Source organism: Macaca mulatta, chromosome 14 (assembly GCF_049350105.2).
Source record: "Macaca mulatta isolate MMU2019108-1 chromosome 14, T2T-MMU8v2.0, whole genome shotgun sequence".
Taxonomy (NCBI): domain Eukaryota; kingdom Metazoa; phylum Chordata; class Mammalia; order Primates; family Cercopithecidae; genus Macaca; species Macaca mulatta.
In genome coordinates, this window is record NC_133419.1 from 4,270,117 (window position 1) to 4,289,904 (window position 19,788).

The 19,788-nt window shown below is 48.2% G+C and overlaps 2 protein-coding genes and 1 long non-coding RNA gene across 81 annotated transcripts in view; 1 reads left to right on the forward strand and 2 right to left on the reverse strand.

The window, feature by feature from the left end:
• The window catches only part of CTTN (cortactin), a 39,587-nt gene extending 37,861 nt beyond the window's left edge, over positions 1-1,726 (reverse strand). For 29 of the 42 annotated variants that reach the window (XR_013403224.1, XR_013403217.1, XR_013403226.1 and 26 more), the window contains exon 1: positions 738-814. The gene's annotated coding sequence lies outside the window, so the exon portion shown is untranslated. 42 annotated transcript variants of the gene reach the window in all.
• On the forward strand, positions 738-15,484 carry LOC114672214 (uncharacterized). Its single transcript, XR_003722435.2, has 2 exons — positions 738-1,248; positions 14,166-15,484. It is a non-coding gene; the product is annotated as an uncharacterized LOC114672214 (long non-coding RNA).
• PPFIA1 (PTPRF interacting protein alpha 1) overlaps positions 8,982-19,788 on the reverse strand; it is a 171,216-nt gene continuing 160,409 nt past the window's right edge. For 27 of the 38 annotated variants that reach the window (XM_077961808.1, XM_077961809.1, XM_077961788.1 and 24 more), the window contains 5 exons: positions 18,340-18,515; positions 16,849-16,917; positions 15,257-15,422; positions 11,218-11,288; positions 8,982-10,375 (listed from right to left, as the gene is read on the reverse strand). In XM_077961808.1, the coding sequence (XP_077817934.1) occupies positions 11,230-11,288; positions 15,257-15,422; positions 16,849-16,917; positions 18,340-18,515 (470 nt within the window). In that variant the 3' untranslated portion in view covers positions 8,982-10,375; positions 11,218-11,229. The remainder of the gene's footprint in view (positions 10,376-11,217; positions 11,289-15,256; positions 15,423-16,848; positions 16,918-18,339; positions 18,516-19,788) is intronic. The other 11 variants (XM_077961810.1, XM_015113445.3, XM_077961806.1 and 8 more) reach the window with 1 other exon arrangement.

The window sequence follows — 19,788 nt, forward strand, 5'->3', positions numbered from 1 at the left end:
CCCTTGGAGCCCAAATCCCCTCCCCTCGGACCCTATCCCTTTTCTCTGCGCCCCGACCCTTTCCCCTCGAGCTCCAATTCCCTTCCCTCGGACCCCATCCCTGTAGCCCTGCGCCTGGACCCCTTCCCGTCAGACCCCAATCCCCTCCCCTCGGATCTCATCCCTTTCCCTCTGCGCCCGGACCCCTCCTTCTAAAACCCCTCGCCCTTTCCTTGAGACCCCCCACACCCACCTTCCACGGCTCCTCGAACCCCGGCCCCCTCCGCTCGGACCTCCGAACCCCACAGGCCCAGCCCCTCCCCCTCGGGCCCCAATCCCTTCTCCCTCGGAGCCCATCCCCCTCTCCTATTCCCTCGGACCCACGACCCCTCCCAGCCTGGCCCCTCTCCGGCCCTGGGGCCCCCCAGGGTCCAGGGACCCTCCCCGCAGAGCTGAGACCCCCGCTTTGGCCCCTCTCCAACCTTCCTCCGTGGACCCCAGCCCCGAGCCTTCCGTGCCCCCTTGTCCCCTGGGGCCCAGACCCGTCCTCGTGGCCCTCGTGAACCCCCGGCCCTCGCCCGGCCCCGCCCCAGGCCGGGAAAGCCTCGCCACTCTGCCCCGGCCCCCGAAACCGCGAGCGGAAGAGCGGTGAGACCGCTGCGGCCGCTGCTTCCTTCCCCTTTCGCGGCCCGGCGACGCCACAGGAGGGAAGAAGCAGAGCCGGGCCTGCATCTCCGTAGGACGCCGCACTCGCTCACCGCCGCCTGGGGTCGGTCCGGCCCGGGTCGGCCCTGGATCCCGCCGCGCCCGCCGCTCCCAAGCGCCAGGCTCTACTTCCGGTTCCGCGGGCGGGGGCGGGGCCGCATCCGGGTCCCCGCGCGGCTCCGCCCCCCTCCCCCTCCCCCTCCTGCGTCCCTGCCCCCAAGAGCCCCGGGGGTCCGCCAGCAGCGGGCGAAACGCGAGCCCGGCCCTGGCAAGTTTGCAGAGCGCGCTCGAAAGTAGCGTTGCGCGCGCAGACGAGGGGCGCTGAGAAGCACACAGCCCACGGCTGGGTGTCAGGATCCGCGGCGCTTCTCAGGACCGAGGGAAGGAAGCCAGCCCAGGCGATGCGCATGCCTTGAGCCCGGGAGCGGGGAGCCTCTTCATCTCTCCATCTTCTCTTCGCGCGCTCCCAGCCGTCCTCGTCCGCTTACCATACACCCCTCCAGAAAGGGCCACATGCGTGCCAGGGACGCGAGCCCCGGCCACAGGGACCTAGCAGCCTAGAAGGTGAGTCAAGCGTTAAACCACATGGGTACTCACCTGGGAAATGAGATAAATGCCAAGAAGTGAGAGTTTCATGCCATCGTGCTGGAGAGACGGTAGGACCTGAACCCCTGGGAGACCAGAGGTTTCTTTGGGCGATTCACATGTTAGCTAAGATGTGAAGGCCCCATAGGAGTAAACAAGGTTAGGAGGGAAGAATTTTCCAGGCAGGCCAACAGCAGGTTCAGAGGCCCCGAGGCAGGAAAGGTCTTGCAGCAGGGGAACTGAAGGAGGCTCAGCTCAGCATGGCAGAGGGCTGGTGGTGCAGCGGAGCCGCGGTGTGAGAGGGGCCAGGTCATGCAGAGGCCGAAAGAGCACAGCGAGGACCTCGGTCTTTATTCTGGGAGACATGGGAAGTCCTTGGAGGAAGTTAAGCAGATAAGAGACGTCATGAAGTTTGGGCCAGGAGCAGTGGCCCACGCCTGTAATCCTAGCCTTTTGGGAGGCTGACATGGGAGGATCACCTGAGGCCAGGAGTTCGAGACCAGCCTGGTCAGCATAGTGAGACCCTCCCCGCCGGCCGCCCGCCATCGCTGAATAAATAAATAAGACATCATGAAGTTTGAATTGTAATGAGATCATTCTGGCTGCTGTGCGGAGAATGGATGGGAGAAGGGCCAGGTAGAGCCTAATGTAGCCAATTCAGGCAGACCACTGGTGGCAGGTAAGATGGGGAGAAGTGGATAGATGCAAGAGGCATTTAGAAAGCTAAACTGTTAGATGTGAGGATGAATTGGGAGTGCGGGTGGCAGAAGGAAATGTCAGGTGTTGATCATTTTTTAGAGGTAAAATCATTACTTTCATACACGTATAAAATAAACATGTCCCATATTTTATTTAACTCAATAATGAATACATCATAAGTGACCCTCCTGCACTGGGATTACATATGTGAGCCCCTTGCTCCGGGAAAAAAAGTAAAAATTATGTTTTATAATCATGTTACTGTAAGGAAAAATATATTGCTATATATATACTTTTTTTTTTTTTTTTCCAAGACAGAGTCTCACTCTCTCATCCAGGCTGGAGTATAGTGGCTGTGGACCACGAAGGCAAAAAAAATCAGAACTCAGCCTTCCTCACAGGCAATCCAGGTTTGAGAGGCAGATGATTGAAAGGGTCCTGGAGAGGGCTCCAAAAGGAGGCATCTTGACTGAGTGTAACAAATGTGGGTATTGGAGGCCAAATAGGGCATAAACGGGGCAGGCGTACCCGGAAACGGGGGCCTCACATTCGAAGAGCTACCGCGATGAGATTTTTCCGGCAGGGTATTCCATTTTTTCCTCAAAACAGCTTTACAAGCTGGAAATCATTTTTGTAAGACCAGCTTTATTGACATATAATTCACATACAATTCAGTACAAACAGTCAGTGTTTTGGGGTTTTTTTGTAGCATATTCACAGGGTTGTACAACCGTCTCCACAGCCTAATTTTAGAACATTTACCCTCTCCCAGTAAGAAACCCTACTCATCAACTGCCAGTCCCCTTTCGTCCCCTCTCCATCAGCCTGAGCAGCCAGTCCCCCTCCGTCCCCTGTCCGCCAGCCCGAGCAGCCAGTCCCCCTTCGTCCCCTGTCCGCCAGCCCGAGCAGCCAGTCCCCCTCCGTCCCCTGTCCGCCAGCCTGAGCAGCCAGTCCCCCTCCGTCCCCTGTCCGCCAGCCCGAGCAGCCAGTCCCCCTTCGTCCCCTGTCCCCCAGCCCGAGCAGCCATGAGTCTACTTTCTGCCAATAAGGTGGATATCATTGCTTCCATCTGACAGAGAAGGAAAGCCAAAGCTCACGGCAGACTTTGCAGCAGGAGGGCAGTGTTCGTGGCTTAGAAACCCCAGTCTGCTGCCGGGGAAGAGCGGGCTGCTTCAGAGTGGCTCCCAGGGAGAAAGGGGCAGCGCGCTCTTCCACATGCCCATTGTGCTCCGCAGGACAATGTGTGGCAGAGACTGAGGCTGGCCACAGAGGAATTACACATACAGTGTAAAATTTGTAAAGCAATGAGTATAGCTGTGCTCAGAAATAGTTGGAGGCCGGGCGCGGTAGCTCATGCCTATAATCCTGGCACTTTGGGAGGCCGAGGCAGGCGGATCACTTGAGGTTAGGAATCTGAGACCAGCCTGGCCAACATGGTGAAGCCCCATCTCTACTAAAATTCAAACAAACAAACAAAAACAAAAACAAAAAAACTGGTGGCCAGGCGTGGTGGCTCACGCCTGTAATCCCAGCACTTTGGGAGGCCAAGGCAGGTGGATCACTTGAGGTCAGGAGTCCGAGACCATCCAGGCCAACCTGGTAAAACCCCATCTCTAATAAATATACAAAAATTAGCCAGGCATGGTAGCAGGCGCCTGTAATCCCAGCTACCTGGGAGGCTGAGGCAGGAGAATCGCTCAAACCCAGGAGGTGAAGGTTGCAGTGAGCTGAGATCGCGCCATTGCACTCCAGCCTGGGAGACAGAGCGGGACTCCATAAAAAAAAGAAAAGGTGGTATCTCTGTGAGCCAGAAATGAAGAGGAATGCAAAGTGCTGAGTGGGCCTGCAGCCACCAACCTGCTGGGCTGGCTCACCCATGCTTGTAAAAGAAGCACGCAGCCAGGGGCGTACTGGTGGTCCCAGCTACTTGGGGAGGCTGAGGTGGGAGGAATCACTGGAGCCCAGGAGTGCAAGACCAACTAGAGAAAAGGTCTGAATAGGGATCCTGAAGAGATGAGCTGACACCACTGTCAGGTCTTGAGGCCACAGAATGAATGAGGGCTTGGATCCTGGCAAATGAGGTTCTGGGAAGATGGAAGAGGTCTGGCTTGCAAACGGGGTCTTATTAGGTAGATGAAACCTCACAAGTAGAAGTTGTCAGAGATTGGCCGGGCGCGGTGGCTCAAGCCTGTAATCCCAGCACTTTGGGAGGCTGAGACGGGCGGATCACGAGGTCAGGAGATCGAGACCATCCTGGCTAACACAATGAAACCCCGTCTCCACTAAAAATACAAAAAAATTAGCCGGGCGTGGTGGCGGCGCCTGTAGTCCCAGCTACTCGGGAGGCTGAGGCAGGAGAATGGCGGGAACCCGGGAGGCGGAGCTTGCAGTGAGCCGAGATCGCGCCACTGCACTCCAGCCTGGGCGACAGAGCGAGACTCCGCCTCAAAAAAAAAAAAAAAAAAAAAAAGAAGTTGTCAGAGATGATAAATGGCTCTCTTCAGACCTTTCAAGGTGTTAGTTCAGTTAATCTCTCGGGCCTGGGTGCAGTAATGGAGATTCTCCACAGATGCAAATTGCCCTGACAATGGACAGCTTTGCAGGGACCCTTCATCTGTTGGCCCTATAACAGCCATTTCAAAAAAATGTCAAAAGTACAGTTTGGGGTAAATGTTTCTGTTGTGGTCGAGACAGAGTCTGGCTCTGCTCTGTCGCCCAGGCTGGAGCGCAGCAGTGCGATCACACAGCTCACTGCAACCTCCACCTCCCAGGCTCAAGCCATCTTTCCACCTCAGCCTCCTGAGTAGCTGCGGCTGCAGGCACACCCCACCACACCCAGCTAACTTTTGTACTGTTTGTAGAGACGGGGTTTTGCCATGTTGCCCAGGTTGGTCTCGAACTGATGAAATCAAGCAATCCACCCACCTCGGCCTCCCAAAGTGCTGGGATTACAGGCGTGAGCCACCGTGCCCGGCCTGGAGTAAAATCTCTTGATTTCCTTCAGTATCATTGCTTATAAGACACATCCTAATTTAAGATACCAAAATATGAAAAAATGTTCACAGCAGAATTGATGAAATATAGTGTGTGCGTGCTGGGTTGTGATATAAAATATTTCAGCTGTGGTCTTCGGTCAGAGTTTGAAACTGGGCAGAATTACCGTAACGAAGTGAAGGGGTAAGCAGCAGTATTCTCAACATCCAAAGACGAAGAGTTTATCACATAGAGGGTCTGCCTGAGACCACTATTCAAACTTGGTTTTTGGATTTTTTTTTGAGAAGGGTCTTGCTGTGTTGCCCAGTCTGTAGTACAGTGGCACAATCATAACTCGCTACAGCCTTGACCTCCCAAGTGCAAGTGGTCCTCCCACCTCAGCCTCCAGAATAGCGAGAAGCACAGGCATGTGCCACCACACCCTGCTGATTTTTAAATTTACTGCGGAGGCAGAGCCTGTGTTGCCCAGGCTGGTCTTGAACTCCTGGCCTCAAGAAATCCTACAGGCTCGGCCTCAAAGTGTTGGGATTACAGGTGTGAGCCACTGCACCCAACAAAAATTTTATTATGGAAAAGCTCACACAAATGTGAAGGTGGATTAATAAAACGGTCATGAATGCACCACCCACTTTCAACAATCATCAATCCACTTGGTCAGTGTTGTTCAATTCATAAGCAGATCCCTCCCTCCCCTAAGATTATTGTAAAGCAAAGCCCAGACGTCGTGTTATTTCATCCGTGGATACTGGGGAATGTAGTCTTACCATGTGCCCCGTGTTATAATCGAAGTATCCCACTTGACTCACCAATAAATAATATAGTCACAATAATGAAAACGGAACATGGATTTGACCCCAACAACTTGACTTAACCTCAGCTGGGAGACTGGGAGAGGGGACGGGCGGGGCCAGGTGCTCAAATTCTCATCAGCCACAATGAGAAGCCACTAGACAGGGCCCAAAATGGAGGAAGCAGGAGGCCACGCTGAGCGCGTATTATTTGGGAGTAAGAAAGCAAATAGAAGGAATAGCCAAATCCATTCTCCATGGTCTAGGGAGTGGGAAGCAAGAGAGGAAGGACAAGGGCAAGGTCTGCTGGTTTTGTTCTTTTTTGATTTTATTTTTTGAGACGGATTTTCACTCTTGTTGCCCAGGCTGGAGTGCAATGGTGCGATCTCAGCTCACTGCAACCCCTGCCTCTTGGGTTCAAGCGATTCTCCTGCCTCAGCCTCCCTAGTAGCTGGGATTACAGGCACATGCCACCACGCCCAGCTAATTTTTTGTATGTTTAGTAGAGATGAGGTTTCACTACGTTGGCCAGGCCGGTCTTGACCTCCTGACCTCAGGTGATCCACCCACCTCAGCCTCCCAAAGTGCTGGGATCACAGGCGTGAGCCACTGCGCCCGGCTTTTTACTTTAAATGATGTGCATGTATTACTTTGATTATAACAAAAACCTTAAAAATGAAAATAGGGTGTTGGAGAATTGGTGACTCAACTCCCTCAAGACTTATAGTTTCTGTAATACCCCAATTCCTAAGTTATATTGCTTTTGTTCAATGAGCATGTTTTGGCCTATTTGAAGATGAGAACTGTGTAGTGTAAGGCAGAGTCATGCTTATCGACTGCTCTTCATCAGGAGTGAAAAATTGTACTCCATTGGCTTCTTCTGAGGTCGACTGGCAAGACCTATTTAAAATATTCACAACCAGGCACGGTGGCTGATGCCTGTAATCCCAACACTTTGGGAGGCCGAGGTGATTGGATCACCTCAGGTCAGGAGTTCGAGACCCGCCTGGCTAACATGGCGAAACCCTGTCTCTACTAAAATAACAAAAAATAGCCGGGTGTGGTGGTGTGCACCTGTCATCTCAGTGACTCGAGAGGCTGAGGCAGGAGAATCACTTGAACCCTGGAGGCAGAGGTTGCAGTGAGCCAAGATTGTGTCACTGCACTCCGGCCTGGGCAACAAGAGTGAAACTCTGTCACAAAAAATAAATAAATCACAAGGAACTGGTGCATGACAGGTCACATGAAGAAAGGTGGCATATTACCTAATACGGGTCCGTTTGCACTGGTGTTCTCTGAAACCCTGTCTGGGGTTTTATTCATAGGAGACAGTAAATACGTAGCGTGAACATGAAACGGTTCTCGGCGTTTGATGTGTGTGATGCAGCCCTCCCCAGAGGACTTCTCCCTCCCTCCACACCAATGTCATGGTGCAACTCATACTCCTGGGCTCTCCCCTGGATGTACAGGACTAGCAATGTTTCTTTTTCCTAGAAGGGTGAAATAGTTTTGTCTTACCACGGTCTCTCCAGCACTGAAAAGAGTCCGGTACAGAGTAGATAATGAATGAATGAATGAATGAATGAGGGCTCAATCACTTTGAATGCCGAGGGGACCCCCCACAACTGCATCTTTTGCCGGGTGATGCTTCGCACACTGGAGTTTGAAGATTAACGGTTCTAGACGTCAAATCGATTTGTGTGCCAAGTGTCATTTTGATTATTTTAAGATGTCTTCACCATTTGTTTTTCCTTCTTTGTGGAGAAGGGGGTCTCACTATGTTGCCCAGGCTGGTCTTGAACTCCTGGCCTCAACTGATCTTCCCAGCTCGGCCTCCCAAAGTGCTGGGATTACAGACATGAGCCACTGCCCCCAGTCCTTTTTTTTTTTTGAGATGGAGTCTCGCTGTGTTGCCAGGCCGGAGTGCAGTGGCATGAGCTCAGCTCACTGCAGCCTCTACCTCCTGGGTCCAAACGTTTCTCCTGCCTTAGCCTCCCGAGTAGCTGGGACTACAGGCGTGCGCCACCACGCCCAGCTAATTTTTGTATTTTTAATAGAGACGGGGTTTCACCATGTTGGCCAGGATGGTCTCGATCTCTTGACCTCGTGATCCACCCGCCTCGGCCTCCCAAAGTGCTGGATTACAGACGTGAGCCACCGCGCCCAGCTCAGTCTCTTTTTTTCTGGAAGTTTTAAGATACTTGAGGCATGCCTTTGGCTTTGTTCAGCCAAAAAGGACTATTAGATGAAAAACAGCAGGGAGGCACTACGTTATGTTTTAAATCTCACACTTCGGTTAACCTCAAGAACAAGGAAGTACAGGAAACAAGGCTTTCCCTATGTTAAGTGGGAAGATCAGCAAACACAGGCTCTAAACAGGAAAGCACAGAGCACCCCTGATGGCTGCCCAGGAGAAACGTCCCAGGACACCGACCCACGTGACAGCACGTGCCCCTCAGAGGTGTCAGCCGCGGAGACAGAATGAGGAAACAGAGACCCCGGTGACGTCGGAGGTGGCCGCTGATGCCTGCTCCAGGCGGGGTGGTATTGGCCACAGGCTCTGCGAATCCCGGGCTCGGTGGCCACACTGAGGTGGGACGAGGAGAAGGGCCGCTTGCTGGTGTCTGGCTTTCCTCTTGGGCATCAGCTTGCAGCCTTGCAGCCTGAGGGGACTGAGCTCACCCACTTCCATGGGTGGCACCTGCTTGCCTCCCCCAGCCCGTCAGCGTGTCGTCTCCCCTCTGCCACGCTGGGCTGCTTCACGACTCAGGACTGGATGTGAGCTACTAGGGACCCCAGGCTTCCTGATTTCCAGAGGCTGTCAGTGTGGAAGGGTGCGGGCCTGGGAGCCACCTCGTGAGCAGGCAGGGAGAGCAGATGGGAGTGTGAAGCCAGCACTGAGGAAGGAAGCGGAGCTGGGAAACGGCGTTAAGGGACACGCGTGCATGCGCGCAGTCCATGGCCTAGGCTCTGCCTTTGAGCCCTACCTACGGACTGTGTATGTGAGGCCCCACATTTGCATTTAACACCAGGCACCTGTCTCCTGTGGTAATGCAGGCTGGGGACCTCCAGAGAAGTGGGCAGGATGATGCCCTGAACCTGCACTTCATCTCCTGGCTGCTTTATTCTGTCAGTTGACTTCTATAATCCAATTGCCATATGGTGACACTGCCTTCCAAAACAGCTATGGTCAATTTCAATGCAATTAGAGCTTATTCTCAGTATTCTTCATTGGCAGTGGAAAATGCTTCAGTACTTTATTGAAAGAAAGCAATAAATAAAACTGTGATAAAAATAGTTCAAAAGTAGACTGTACATACTTTGTTACATAATCAGGAAGTTCACAAAAGATTAATAGAAAAACAGAACAGTAACAATGAATTGTACAAGTAAATTAAAAGCAGAAACCAACTGTGAAAAGACAGGCTGCCTCCACCTCTGTATCTGCTGCACAGGAAATACCACGCCATGGTCTGACACGCTTTGCTGGCTTTTTAATATGCCATTGAAAAAGTAAAAGCCACATCTGCAACTTACACAATCCAAAATGGCTATAACATCAAGGTCTAAAAATGTCCCACTAGGTTCATTCTTTAAACATGTTTACAAACAAATGTAAAAAGATGATTTACATAAGAAAAATAAGGCCTTTATTAGAGCTGCACTGCACTGCTTTCTGGGTCTCCTGCCTTCATCCGCTGTGTGCGCGGACTTGCGCGTGGTGCTTGGTGGCTGGCCCCAAGGGGAGCTACATGGGTGTCTCTCTACCCGCTCCCAAGGAGCAGAGGCAGGGAAGAGGGCGCAGGGGCTGGGCTGGTCCCCAGGTTACCCCATCCCGAGTCTCTCCAGCTGAGAGAACTGCTCCCAGCTCACGGTCTCTGTCAGCCACTGAAGACAAGCTCCCCAAATCCAGAGACTAGGCTAGGAAAGCGTTAACCAGTGCCAGGGGCTTCTCATAGTGTTGTGATAGTCTTTTCAGTCCACATTTTATTAGGAGCTGATATTTAACACCAGCTATTTTAAATCTGTTCATGCTGCAGAATAAAGCATTTCTTACTAGAAAAAGTATAGTTAAGGTCAGTCATTAAAATACAATTGCTTGAAATTAGGTATGCTTATTTCAGAATGATTGCTGTAGAGCTAGGCTGCGTCTGTAAAGGATAATGCACATTGCTTCTGTCATAATTTTATAAATGTAGTAAAATCCTTTTCATGGTTTATCATTAAAAAATTAATGATAATTACAATAAATGCATAATTTACAAAAGCCCTCTATTTGTTCATAGGATTTATACATACAAGCATTACAGTACATTCATTTGAAAGACTAAAATTAGGTATAAGAACATGATTTGAAAGGATATTTATAGCCTGGATATACATGAAAAAGTAAGTAACTATATAAATGAAGAGTCATAAGTTTACATAAATATAAGAAACATTAAATTCTAAAATATTTTCTCTATGGTATTCATGAATTTTTCACTAATTAAAAACTCTGTAATAAAATATCTTAGGGTCCATATAACAAGTATTAACAGATTAAAGATTCCATTGGATTCTAAAATGTAGTCTTTGTTGGATTCAAATGCTGAGTAATCATCGGTAGAAGTAGTGTGGGTAAACTGGAAAATAAACACAAACAAAAAGCCACTCAGTGCAGGCTGGGCCGTGCTGACGAAAGGGAGCTTCTGACGCTGGGGCCCAAACGTCCCAACCCTGGCCCCTCCCCTCCAGGACCGTGACTTTCTGTGCCGTAGCTGCTCTGAGAATCACTGGCTAGAACATCAAGGGCTATGCACATCAATGAGACAGTTCCTTGGCTGACTTCATTTTGGCTTATGTCTACAAGTTACCAATTACAAATAAAAGATGAACAAACCAGTCAAATATGCCAACGGAGACCTTCAAATTGCTTAGAACAGCAAGGAGAGGGCGGGCCACTTAGCAGCCAGAGTCTGTAGTTTTAAGAGCCAGTCTCTCCAAACTGACGGGCTATTAGTGTCACACTTAATACAGTATGTAATTAACCACGAAACTTGGGCTTGTTTCATTCAAGAATGTGTATTTAAAACGAAGCAAGCTTAGGAATCAAGGCCATGTGCATAATGACGTCAGGGTGAGACACTCCCCTGACGCTCTCTGCCATGCTCTGCTCTCCTCCCCACTGCACCCGCATGACATCCACAGACAATTACAATGAGTCAGCATTTTCAGGTTTAAGGAAACGGTGAAAATACGTTTTTTTTTTCCCTTAAAAAAAAGAGGACACACTAACCTCTTTATGATCAATTGTAACAACAACATTATCTTAATGGGTACGGAGAGCTTGTGTCTCTATATATTTTAAATTCCCCAAAAACTGCATTGGCTTTCATGGTCCACACCCCTAGTCTGGCACTGCAGCTCCGATGACTCCTGCTGTGCCTCTGAGCCACCTCCAGGGGTTGTGGTGCTCTCTACTCACCAACAGGAGACTTTAGCAGGAGTAAGTCCTGACTGTAGCAGAATCCAACCTCTGTGTTCCTGATACATTGCCTGTTTCAACAGCCACGAGAGGAAGCGTGCAAACACAGCGTGCAGTTAGTCTTAGAACATCACATGAGGGCACAAGTAGACACACATCTTCACAACTACAGCAGCGCCTATGGAGGGACCTGAGGGGAGCTGCCTGAGTGGGCGGGATGGAGCCAGAGAGAGAGATCCAAGTGTCACCCAGTGGTGGCTCTCCCCAGCTCCCAAGGAGCCCCAGGAGACTCTGGAACACTACTCCGAAATACCAAGCACCAAATGGGACAGTAACAATTTCAAAATGTACATCTGCATAAATGACCCTACTTAGAGCGATCCCTTTGCCTGTTACCAAACTCTACATTCATAGACCAATGGGGCTTTCTCCATCTCTGACACTGGTATGAAGGAAACACCACGCGGCACCGCTGATGCCGCCCGGCCCTGCTGAGCACAGAGGCCGATGACACTGGGTACAAGGCCAGCCTCAGAGGAGGGGAAAGAACCTCGAAGACCAGCCCCGCTGAGCACAGAGGCCGATGACACTGGGTACAAGGCCAGCCTCAGAGGAGGGGAGAGAACTTCGCAGACCAGCCCTAGCTGCGGTGTCTGAGAAGCCATGCCCTTTTCTCCTGGGGAGGAGCAGAGCAGGTGCAGAGATCTGGCTGCAGGGGTGGGGCGTTGGCCAGGGAGTGGGGTGAGGGCTGATCTAAAAACTGAAGCCCAGTCTCAGTTCCTACTAGAAATATTAATCATAGAGACCACAGATTTTCATTCTTGTTCAAGAAACACACTGTGTGGCCAGAAGTAAGCCTGATTTCCATTAACAACCTGGAGTTTAAGTTTTTACAAATCAGAAACAGGTACTGGCTGCTCCCGGTTATATGTTTTTTGTTTTCCCACAGGTATACCAGGAACTCTTATCAACATCCTGCATGGTTCCAGCAAAGACGTTAGGACAGTTGGGACTATTGGGTAGGATAGATGATCTTCACAAACCCTCTGACTCTAAGAGCCTGGGAGACCTGCTGGAGTTTACCCCACATTCCCTTAATTAAAAAGCCATTAAAATAATCAATTTTGCTCAGCACGGTGGCTCGCGCCTGTAATTCCAGCAATTTGGGAGGTCAAGGCAGGAGGATTGCTTGAGCCCAAGAGTTTAAGACCAGCCTGGGCAACATGGTGAGACCCCACCTCTACAAAAAGTTAAAAAAACTCGCCAGGCATGGTGGTGCGCACCTGTGGTCCCAGCTACTTGGGAGGCTGAGGTTGCAGTAAGCCGAGACTGAGCCACTGCACTCCAACCTGGGCAACAGAGTGAGACCGTGTCTCAATAATAATAAAAAAAATAATAATAATAATCCCTTTAGCAGGCTTGTGCCTGAGTTATTTATGTAAGGGTAAAAAGTCTTCTTTATAATAAATTCTCTATACCTTTTAGGTTTACTTTTTTTTTTTTGAGACAGTTTTGCTTGTCGCCCAGGCTGGAGTTCAGTGGCATGATTTCAGCCCACTGCAACCTCCACCTCCCAGGTTCAAGCCATCCTCCTGCCTCAGCCTCCCAGGTAGCTGGGATTATTGGCATGTGTCACCATGCCTGGCAAAATTTTTTGTACTTTTACTAGACACAGGGTTTCACCATGTTAGCCAGGCTGGTTTCCAACTCCTGACCTCAGGTGATCCACCCACCTCGGCCTCCCAAAGTGCTGGGATTACAGGCGTGAGCCACCGCGCCGGGCCTAGGTTTACTTTTCATCCATCCAAACTCTCATTCTTAATATTCCTGTTAACATTTAACAAGGGAAATGTGATGTATCAGAAGGAAAACTGAAATGGAAGCCACAAGGAAACAAGAAAGCACTCATGTGGACTCTGCAGGTGACAGCGCTTGAGCTGAAGGCCAAGTTACAGTTACATTTTCTAAGAATTATCCACATGACTCTTGGAGGAAAAATGCTAATTTAAAAAAAGTTCTTAGTTATACTGAGTTTTCCCCCTTAAGTATATTCTCAAACTCTGGCAAACAATAAATAAATAATACAGCCTTTTACTAAAAATGCCACAAAGTGGCCGGGCGCGGTGGCTCAAGCCTGTAATCCCAGCACTTTGGGAGGCCGAGACGGGCGGATCACGAGGTCAGGAGATCGAGACCATCCTGGTGAACACAGTGAAACCCCGTCTCTACTAAAACTACAAAAAAACTAGCCGGGCGAGGTGGCGGGCGCCTGTAGTCCCAGCTACTCGGGAGGCTGAGGCAGGAGAATGGTGTGAACCCGGGAGGCGGAGCTTGCAGTGAGCTGAGATCCGGCCACTGCACTCCAGCCTGGGCGACAGAGCGAGACTCCGTCTCAAAAAAAAAAAAAAAAAAAAATGCCACAAAGTAAGCTATTCTCACCCAAAGTGTCCAGCTTAACTAAGGTTTTATATAAATGTACTTTTCTTTTGATTTTTATACAGGTGATAGAGAACAAAATTTATGAACTTACTTATGGGAGGGGCTGATGACAAAAAAAAATTTGCAAAAACCCCATTAGCACAGTTTTCAATTATTATTAATTATTATTATTATTTGTAGAGATGGGGTCTCACTGTGTTGCCCAGGCTAGTCTCAAACTCGAGCTCAAGTGATCCTCCTGCCTCTCAGCCTCCCAAAGTGCTAGGATTACTGGCATAAGCCATCATACCTGGCCCCTAATTAGCACTTAAAATTTTTTTTTTTTTTTTTTTTTTTGAGACAGGGTCTCAGTCTGTCATCAAGGCTGGAGTCCAATGGCACAATCTCAGCTCACTGCACCCTCTGCCTCCCAAATCCAAATGATTCTCATGCCTCAGCCTCCCAAGTAGCTGGGATTACAAGCGTGTGCCACCACACCTGGTTAATTTTTGTACTTTTTTTTTTTGCAGAGACGGGGTTTTGCCATGTTGGCCAGGCAGGTCTTGAACTCCTGGCCTCAAGGATTAGCACAGTTTTTAATGCCACTTCCTTTTCTTCAGTCTGCTCACTGGCCTCAGAACTGTGCATGAGTGACACCTGTGTGTAGCACAGGGGCTGCCATACGGCCCCCACTGACACGGGCTCAGAACTTCACCAGCTTTATGAATGATGCGTTTAATCATCGCAACTACTCTATGAGGAAGACACTACCATGACGACCATTTTACAGATGGGGAAACCGAGGCACAGTTTAGTTAACTGACTTGCTCAGGGTCATGCACCTCGTAGCGGCAGAGCTGGAGTCAAACCTAGGCAGCCTGGCTCTTCAACCTGTGCACTGCCTTTCATTAGATGAGTACAAGATCAGAGCTGAGAGACCTGTCAGGAAGCCATGGTCAACTGTTAACCTCAAATCAAAGCGGCTGTCAAAGGGAAAATCCCAAACTGTGCTTGAAATCATGGCAGTGATGCTCTCTCTCTGGCTGGTATATTCATGGCTGCCTCGCTCCACTGGGGACTTCCTGGAGGTTCACCGTCCTCCCTTCCCTGCCCTCTAATGGGTAGACACGTGACTGCACAGAACAGCAGCAGCAGGGAGGGCCGAAAGGACAGGCAGAGCTCACACAAGCTGTAAACTGTGTGTTCTTTAAAATATACTGTTATATTCTCTGGTGTGGAGAGCGGTGAATCATGTGGTTTGGAAGCTACTACTACACTACTATTTCCTGAAAGAGCTTTCTAGCACGGCCTGTCACAGACACAGATTTACAAGTATGCCTCAGTCTCCCTCTGAGAACACAGACGAATACTGAGCTTTATTAGTTGGAAAAATATGCTAAGATTCAACCAGACAAGAATGTTTAAAAAATTCTATTATTACGGTTAAACTTTTATAAACAAATGTTAGAGTTAATTTAAAAACATTTATATTTGGACATGCAACCATACTCAAGTGCCTTGTAACATATTAACTGGGCCGTTTTAGATCATTATTAATGTTCCAGACAAAAAGCTGCTCATGCTCCCAGCAAGTGGCAGGTTAGCGCGACCCATCACATACCGTCCATCTGCATCTTCTTTGGCTGCATTGAGGGGGAAGACATAGAAGAAGTGACCCGGAAGTTTGCAGGGAGAGTCTCTGCTGACCCAGCAGCTAAGCCGCGAATGTCCTTTGGTCTAAACTTTTTTCTCCATGAAGGTGCTCTCCTAAAGCTTTTATCATCATCCTGGTAAATTAAACAACAAAAAACAAGATTCATTTTAAAAAATAGACGTCAGAGATGTAAAGTTAAATGTCCTTTAAAATGACTGCTGAACTCAAGAATGTACGTATTCTTGTTCACGTGTATTTCATCCCTTCTTGATGACCACACAATATATTGCCCAAACTGGAACTTCAGCGTGAAATGGGGCATGGTGATGGTCCGGCTGGGCCTCAGCTGGCGAAGTGAGGTCGGTGCTGGGCCATGGGGATGTGCTCCTTCTCCCCAGCATCGCGTTCTACTTCTTACCTTGCAGGAATCACTTTCTTGCTACATAATACATTTTTATTTATCTTAAAAATAGTTTATTTTTCATTTATATTTATTTTTTTACAGACAGAGTCTAGATCTGTTGCCCAGGCTGGAATGCAGTGGTGTGATTATAGCTCACTGTAACCTCAAACTCCTGGGCTCAAGCCATCCTCCCACTGCAGCCTCCTAAGTAGCTGGCACTACAGGTATGCCCCTGCCACGTGCAGCTCTACAAACAATTTTTAAGCTATAAACAATTCTATCTTATGCCAGGATACAGCCAACGAGTGCTTCATCTTTAGAGGTGGCCTTCTATTCTCTGTCAAACTCAAGTTTTCTTAAGGTCCAATTAAGAGACTCCTAATAGTGTGAAACAAATGAGTCATGGTTTGAAGGGGAAATTAACATTTTGTGTTTTTAATATACTTCTGAAACATGCCACCCCACCAATGCACAGGATTATGGGGGGTATACTCTGGACTGGGGTAGGATACCTAGTGGTCCCTAAAACCCAACTTACAGACTCTATTCCTAAGCTGCAACCAATGTTTTATGATGTGAAAACCATTTTTGAGGGATGTCAAAAATTAAATAGCAAAAATAACAAAACTACCTTCTTGAAGGTATTACTTTTGTGGTTTTTTTTTTGGGGGGGGGGTTTCTTTTTGAGATGGAGTTTCTCTCTGTCGCCCAGGCTGGAGTGCAGTGGCGCAATCTCAGCTCACTGCAACCTCCACCTCCCAGGTTTAAGCGATTCTCCAGCCTCAGCTTCCCAAGTAGCTGCGATCATAGGCACCTACCACCACGCCTGGCTAATTTTTGTGTTTTTTAGTAGAGATGGGGTTTCACCATATTGGCCAGGCTGGTCTTAAACTCCTGACCTCAGGTGATACCCCTGCCTCCGCCTCCCAAAGTGCTGGGATTACACGCATGAGCCACTGCGTCTGGCCCAGGTATTAGTTTTTAAAGGCTCATTTGTTAATAAATTCTTAAGAGCAAATCCTAACTTCTAACATCCAGAGAGACTGCCTAGCTACGTGATGTCCTGAGTATAATAATAACAGCTTACATTTCACACACATTTAAACATTTACACACGTTTCATAGACATTTAAAGAACATTAAGCCAAAAACTTACTTCATCAAACCTTCTATCAGTCCCCATGACCAAAAGGTTGTTAAATTCTCTTTCCAAGACAGCACGAGCCTGAAATAACCAAAGAATAACAAATAAAACTTTCATCAAATCTAATTTGAAGGGTGTTAGCATCATACTTGTTTTTTAAACCAAGACTTAAACTCCCTCACTGCTGGCTGGGTGCGGTGGCTCATGCCTGTAATTCCAACACTTTGGGAGACCGAGGCGCACAAACCATCTGAGGTCAGGAGTTCAAGACAAGACTGGTCAACATGGTAAAACCCCGTCTCTACTAAAACTATAAAAATTAGGACCTGGGTGTGGTGACTCATGCCTGTAATCCCAGTACTTTGGGAGGCCGAGACAGGCAGATCACTTGAGGTCAGGAGTTCGAGACCAGATTGGCCAACGTGGTGAAACTAAAATACAAAAATACTAAAAATACAAAAATTAGCTGGGCGTGGTGGCGTGTGCCAGTAATCTCAGCTACTTGGGAAGCTGAGGCAGGAAAATCACTTGAACCTGGGAGGCAGAGGGTGCAGTGAGCCAAGATCGCAACCGCACTCCAGTCTGGGCAACAAGAGTGAAACTCCATCTCAAAACAAACAAACAAAAATTCCTTCACTACTATGACCATATTGAACCATAATAATATTTTAAATCAGGGCATCTAATGTGGAGTCTATGGATGGACTTTTGCAGAGAGGGATCCATGATCCTTGGAGTCATATTAACAAGGGTGTGTGGGTTGGTCAGGGGTACTGGCAAAAGATATTCAACGCCTTTTTTTTTTTTTCTTTTTCTTTGGGATGGGGTCTCACTCTGTCACCCAGGCTGGAGTGCAGTGGCGCAACGGCAGCTCATCACAACCTCCACTTCCTGGGCCAAGTGATCCCCCTGCCTTGACCTCCCAAGTAGCTGGGACTACAGGCATGTGCCACCACACCTGGCTAATTTTTTGTATTTTTTTGTAGAGACAGAGCTTCACCATGATGGCCAGGCTGGTCTTGAACTCCTGGACTCAAGCAGTCTGCCTACCTGGGCCTCCCAAAGTGTTGGGGTTGTGGGCATGAGCCACCTCGCCTGGCATATTCAATGTTCTGTAGAGGAATAATAAAAGTTCTCTGTTTTTCAAATGAGCCCATAAGTCAAAAAGAATTACATAAGGCAATTACCCATAAAAACAAAATTAATAAAATCTTCATGTGGCACACCTAAAAATACTTCCCTTTCCATGTAAGAACTAAATATATGTCACTCTTCTGATCAGGCACATGGGCTGGAATGAAAGATCCTCCTTATCTGGTTTATTGCAGGACTCTCATGCTTTCAACAGAAAAGGGAAAGATGATAGACCAAAAACAAAAAGACAAAAAAACTAGTTGTCTGAAGGTTTCTTTTTTTTCTAAGTTTTCTTTCTATTCAAATAACTGTCTATAATCAGGGCACCAACTGAACACTGAATGCAGACACGGACAGGTGTGGCATCACCTGTGTGTTCTGCGTCGGGATCTGTAATAGCAGTGCCAGTGCACTGAAGTCGAAGGTTTCGTCTAAGGCCAGAAGTGCTCCGTGAACACCACTCTCTATAAGATTGTTTGCATATTCTTTAAGGCCAATTGATAGGATCCAGCGAATCACTCGATCATTGCTCCAAACAAGCACGTCTGCAAAAGAATAAAGACAATTATAAAAGTGGCTTCAGAAAGCCATCTTTATCACATGTACCGCGAATGCAGGAGAAAGATTCCTACCATGGTTCCTAATCCTTCGGCTCCTGACAAAAGTGCTGGGAGACACTGCTAAATAGACAATCATTTGCTGCACTGAGACAATGGTGTCCTGGCCCTGCTCCACTCTCAGGGAGACTCTCCCATTAGAACTCATCCTTCCAGTGAGCACAAGAGGAATGAAGTTATTATTTCTAGAGAAAAGAAGATGAGGAGGATCCAGGGATCAGAAGCCAGAGGACTGCAAGAACGTGAATACCTAACATGTATAAACATGCTTCACACACAGACTGGAGTCTTCTGAAAACTTCATCACAGATGGAGCTGGCTTCAGAATAAAATGAACACTTTGCATAATTCCACAGAAACCTCTCATTTCTAATCTTGACGTCTTTGTCTCATTTTAAAATGAGAGAAACTTAAAAATATCATCCAGCATATTAGAGGCTTTGCAGAAAATCTTTTTTCTTCCTCTCTCTCTTTTTTTATTGACAAGGTGCTGCTCTGTCGCCCAGTCTGGATACAGCTTGGTACCATCACAGCTCACTGCAGCCTCAACCTCTGGGGCTCAAGCGATTTTTTCCACCTCAGTCTCCTGAGGAGCTGGAACTACAGGCGTATGTCACGAAGCCCAGCTAATTTTTTGGTACTGACAGGGTTTCACTGTGTTGCCCAGGCTGGTCTTGAACTCATGGGCTCAGATAATACTCCTGCCTTGGCCTCCCAAAGTGTTGAGATTACAGGCATAAGCTACCATGCCTGGTCACAATATCTTAAGAAAATTAACAAATTATTCAATTTGCTCTATTAGATCTAAAAATAGCCACTCTATAAAAATATATGCAGATGATCACCAATCACTTCCAAAGACAGTTTTTGTCTATTGGAAAAAGATGTAAAATAGATACAGAAAACAAAACAGATGGACATATTTCATTTCCAATGCCCTTTTCTGGATAAAAGTCCATACATATACACACATTGTATAAATGTCGACTTACGACTTTTCTCCTGATTCACATTAACTCAATCATGAGTAAACTTCCCTTCAGCTGGGCCATCTCCCAACCATATTTTTATCCTTAGTTTCTTTCTTAGTAAAAAGTGGGGATGAAAACAGCACTTAGACTGACAGGGCTGAGGGAAAGACGAAAGAAGCCAACCCCGGAGTGCTTGGAGCACCACCCGGTGCCTACTCACTGTGAGTAAG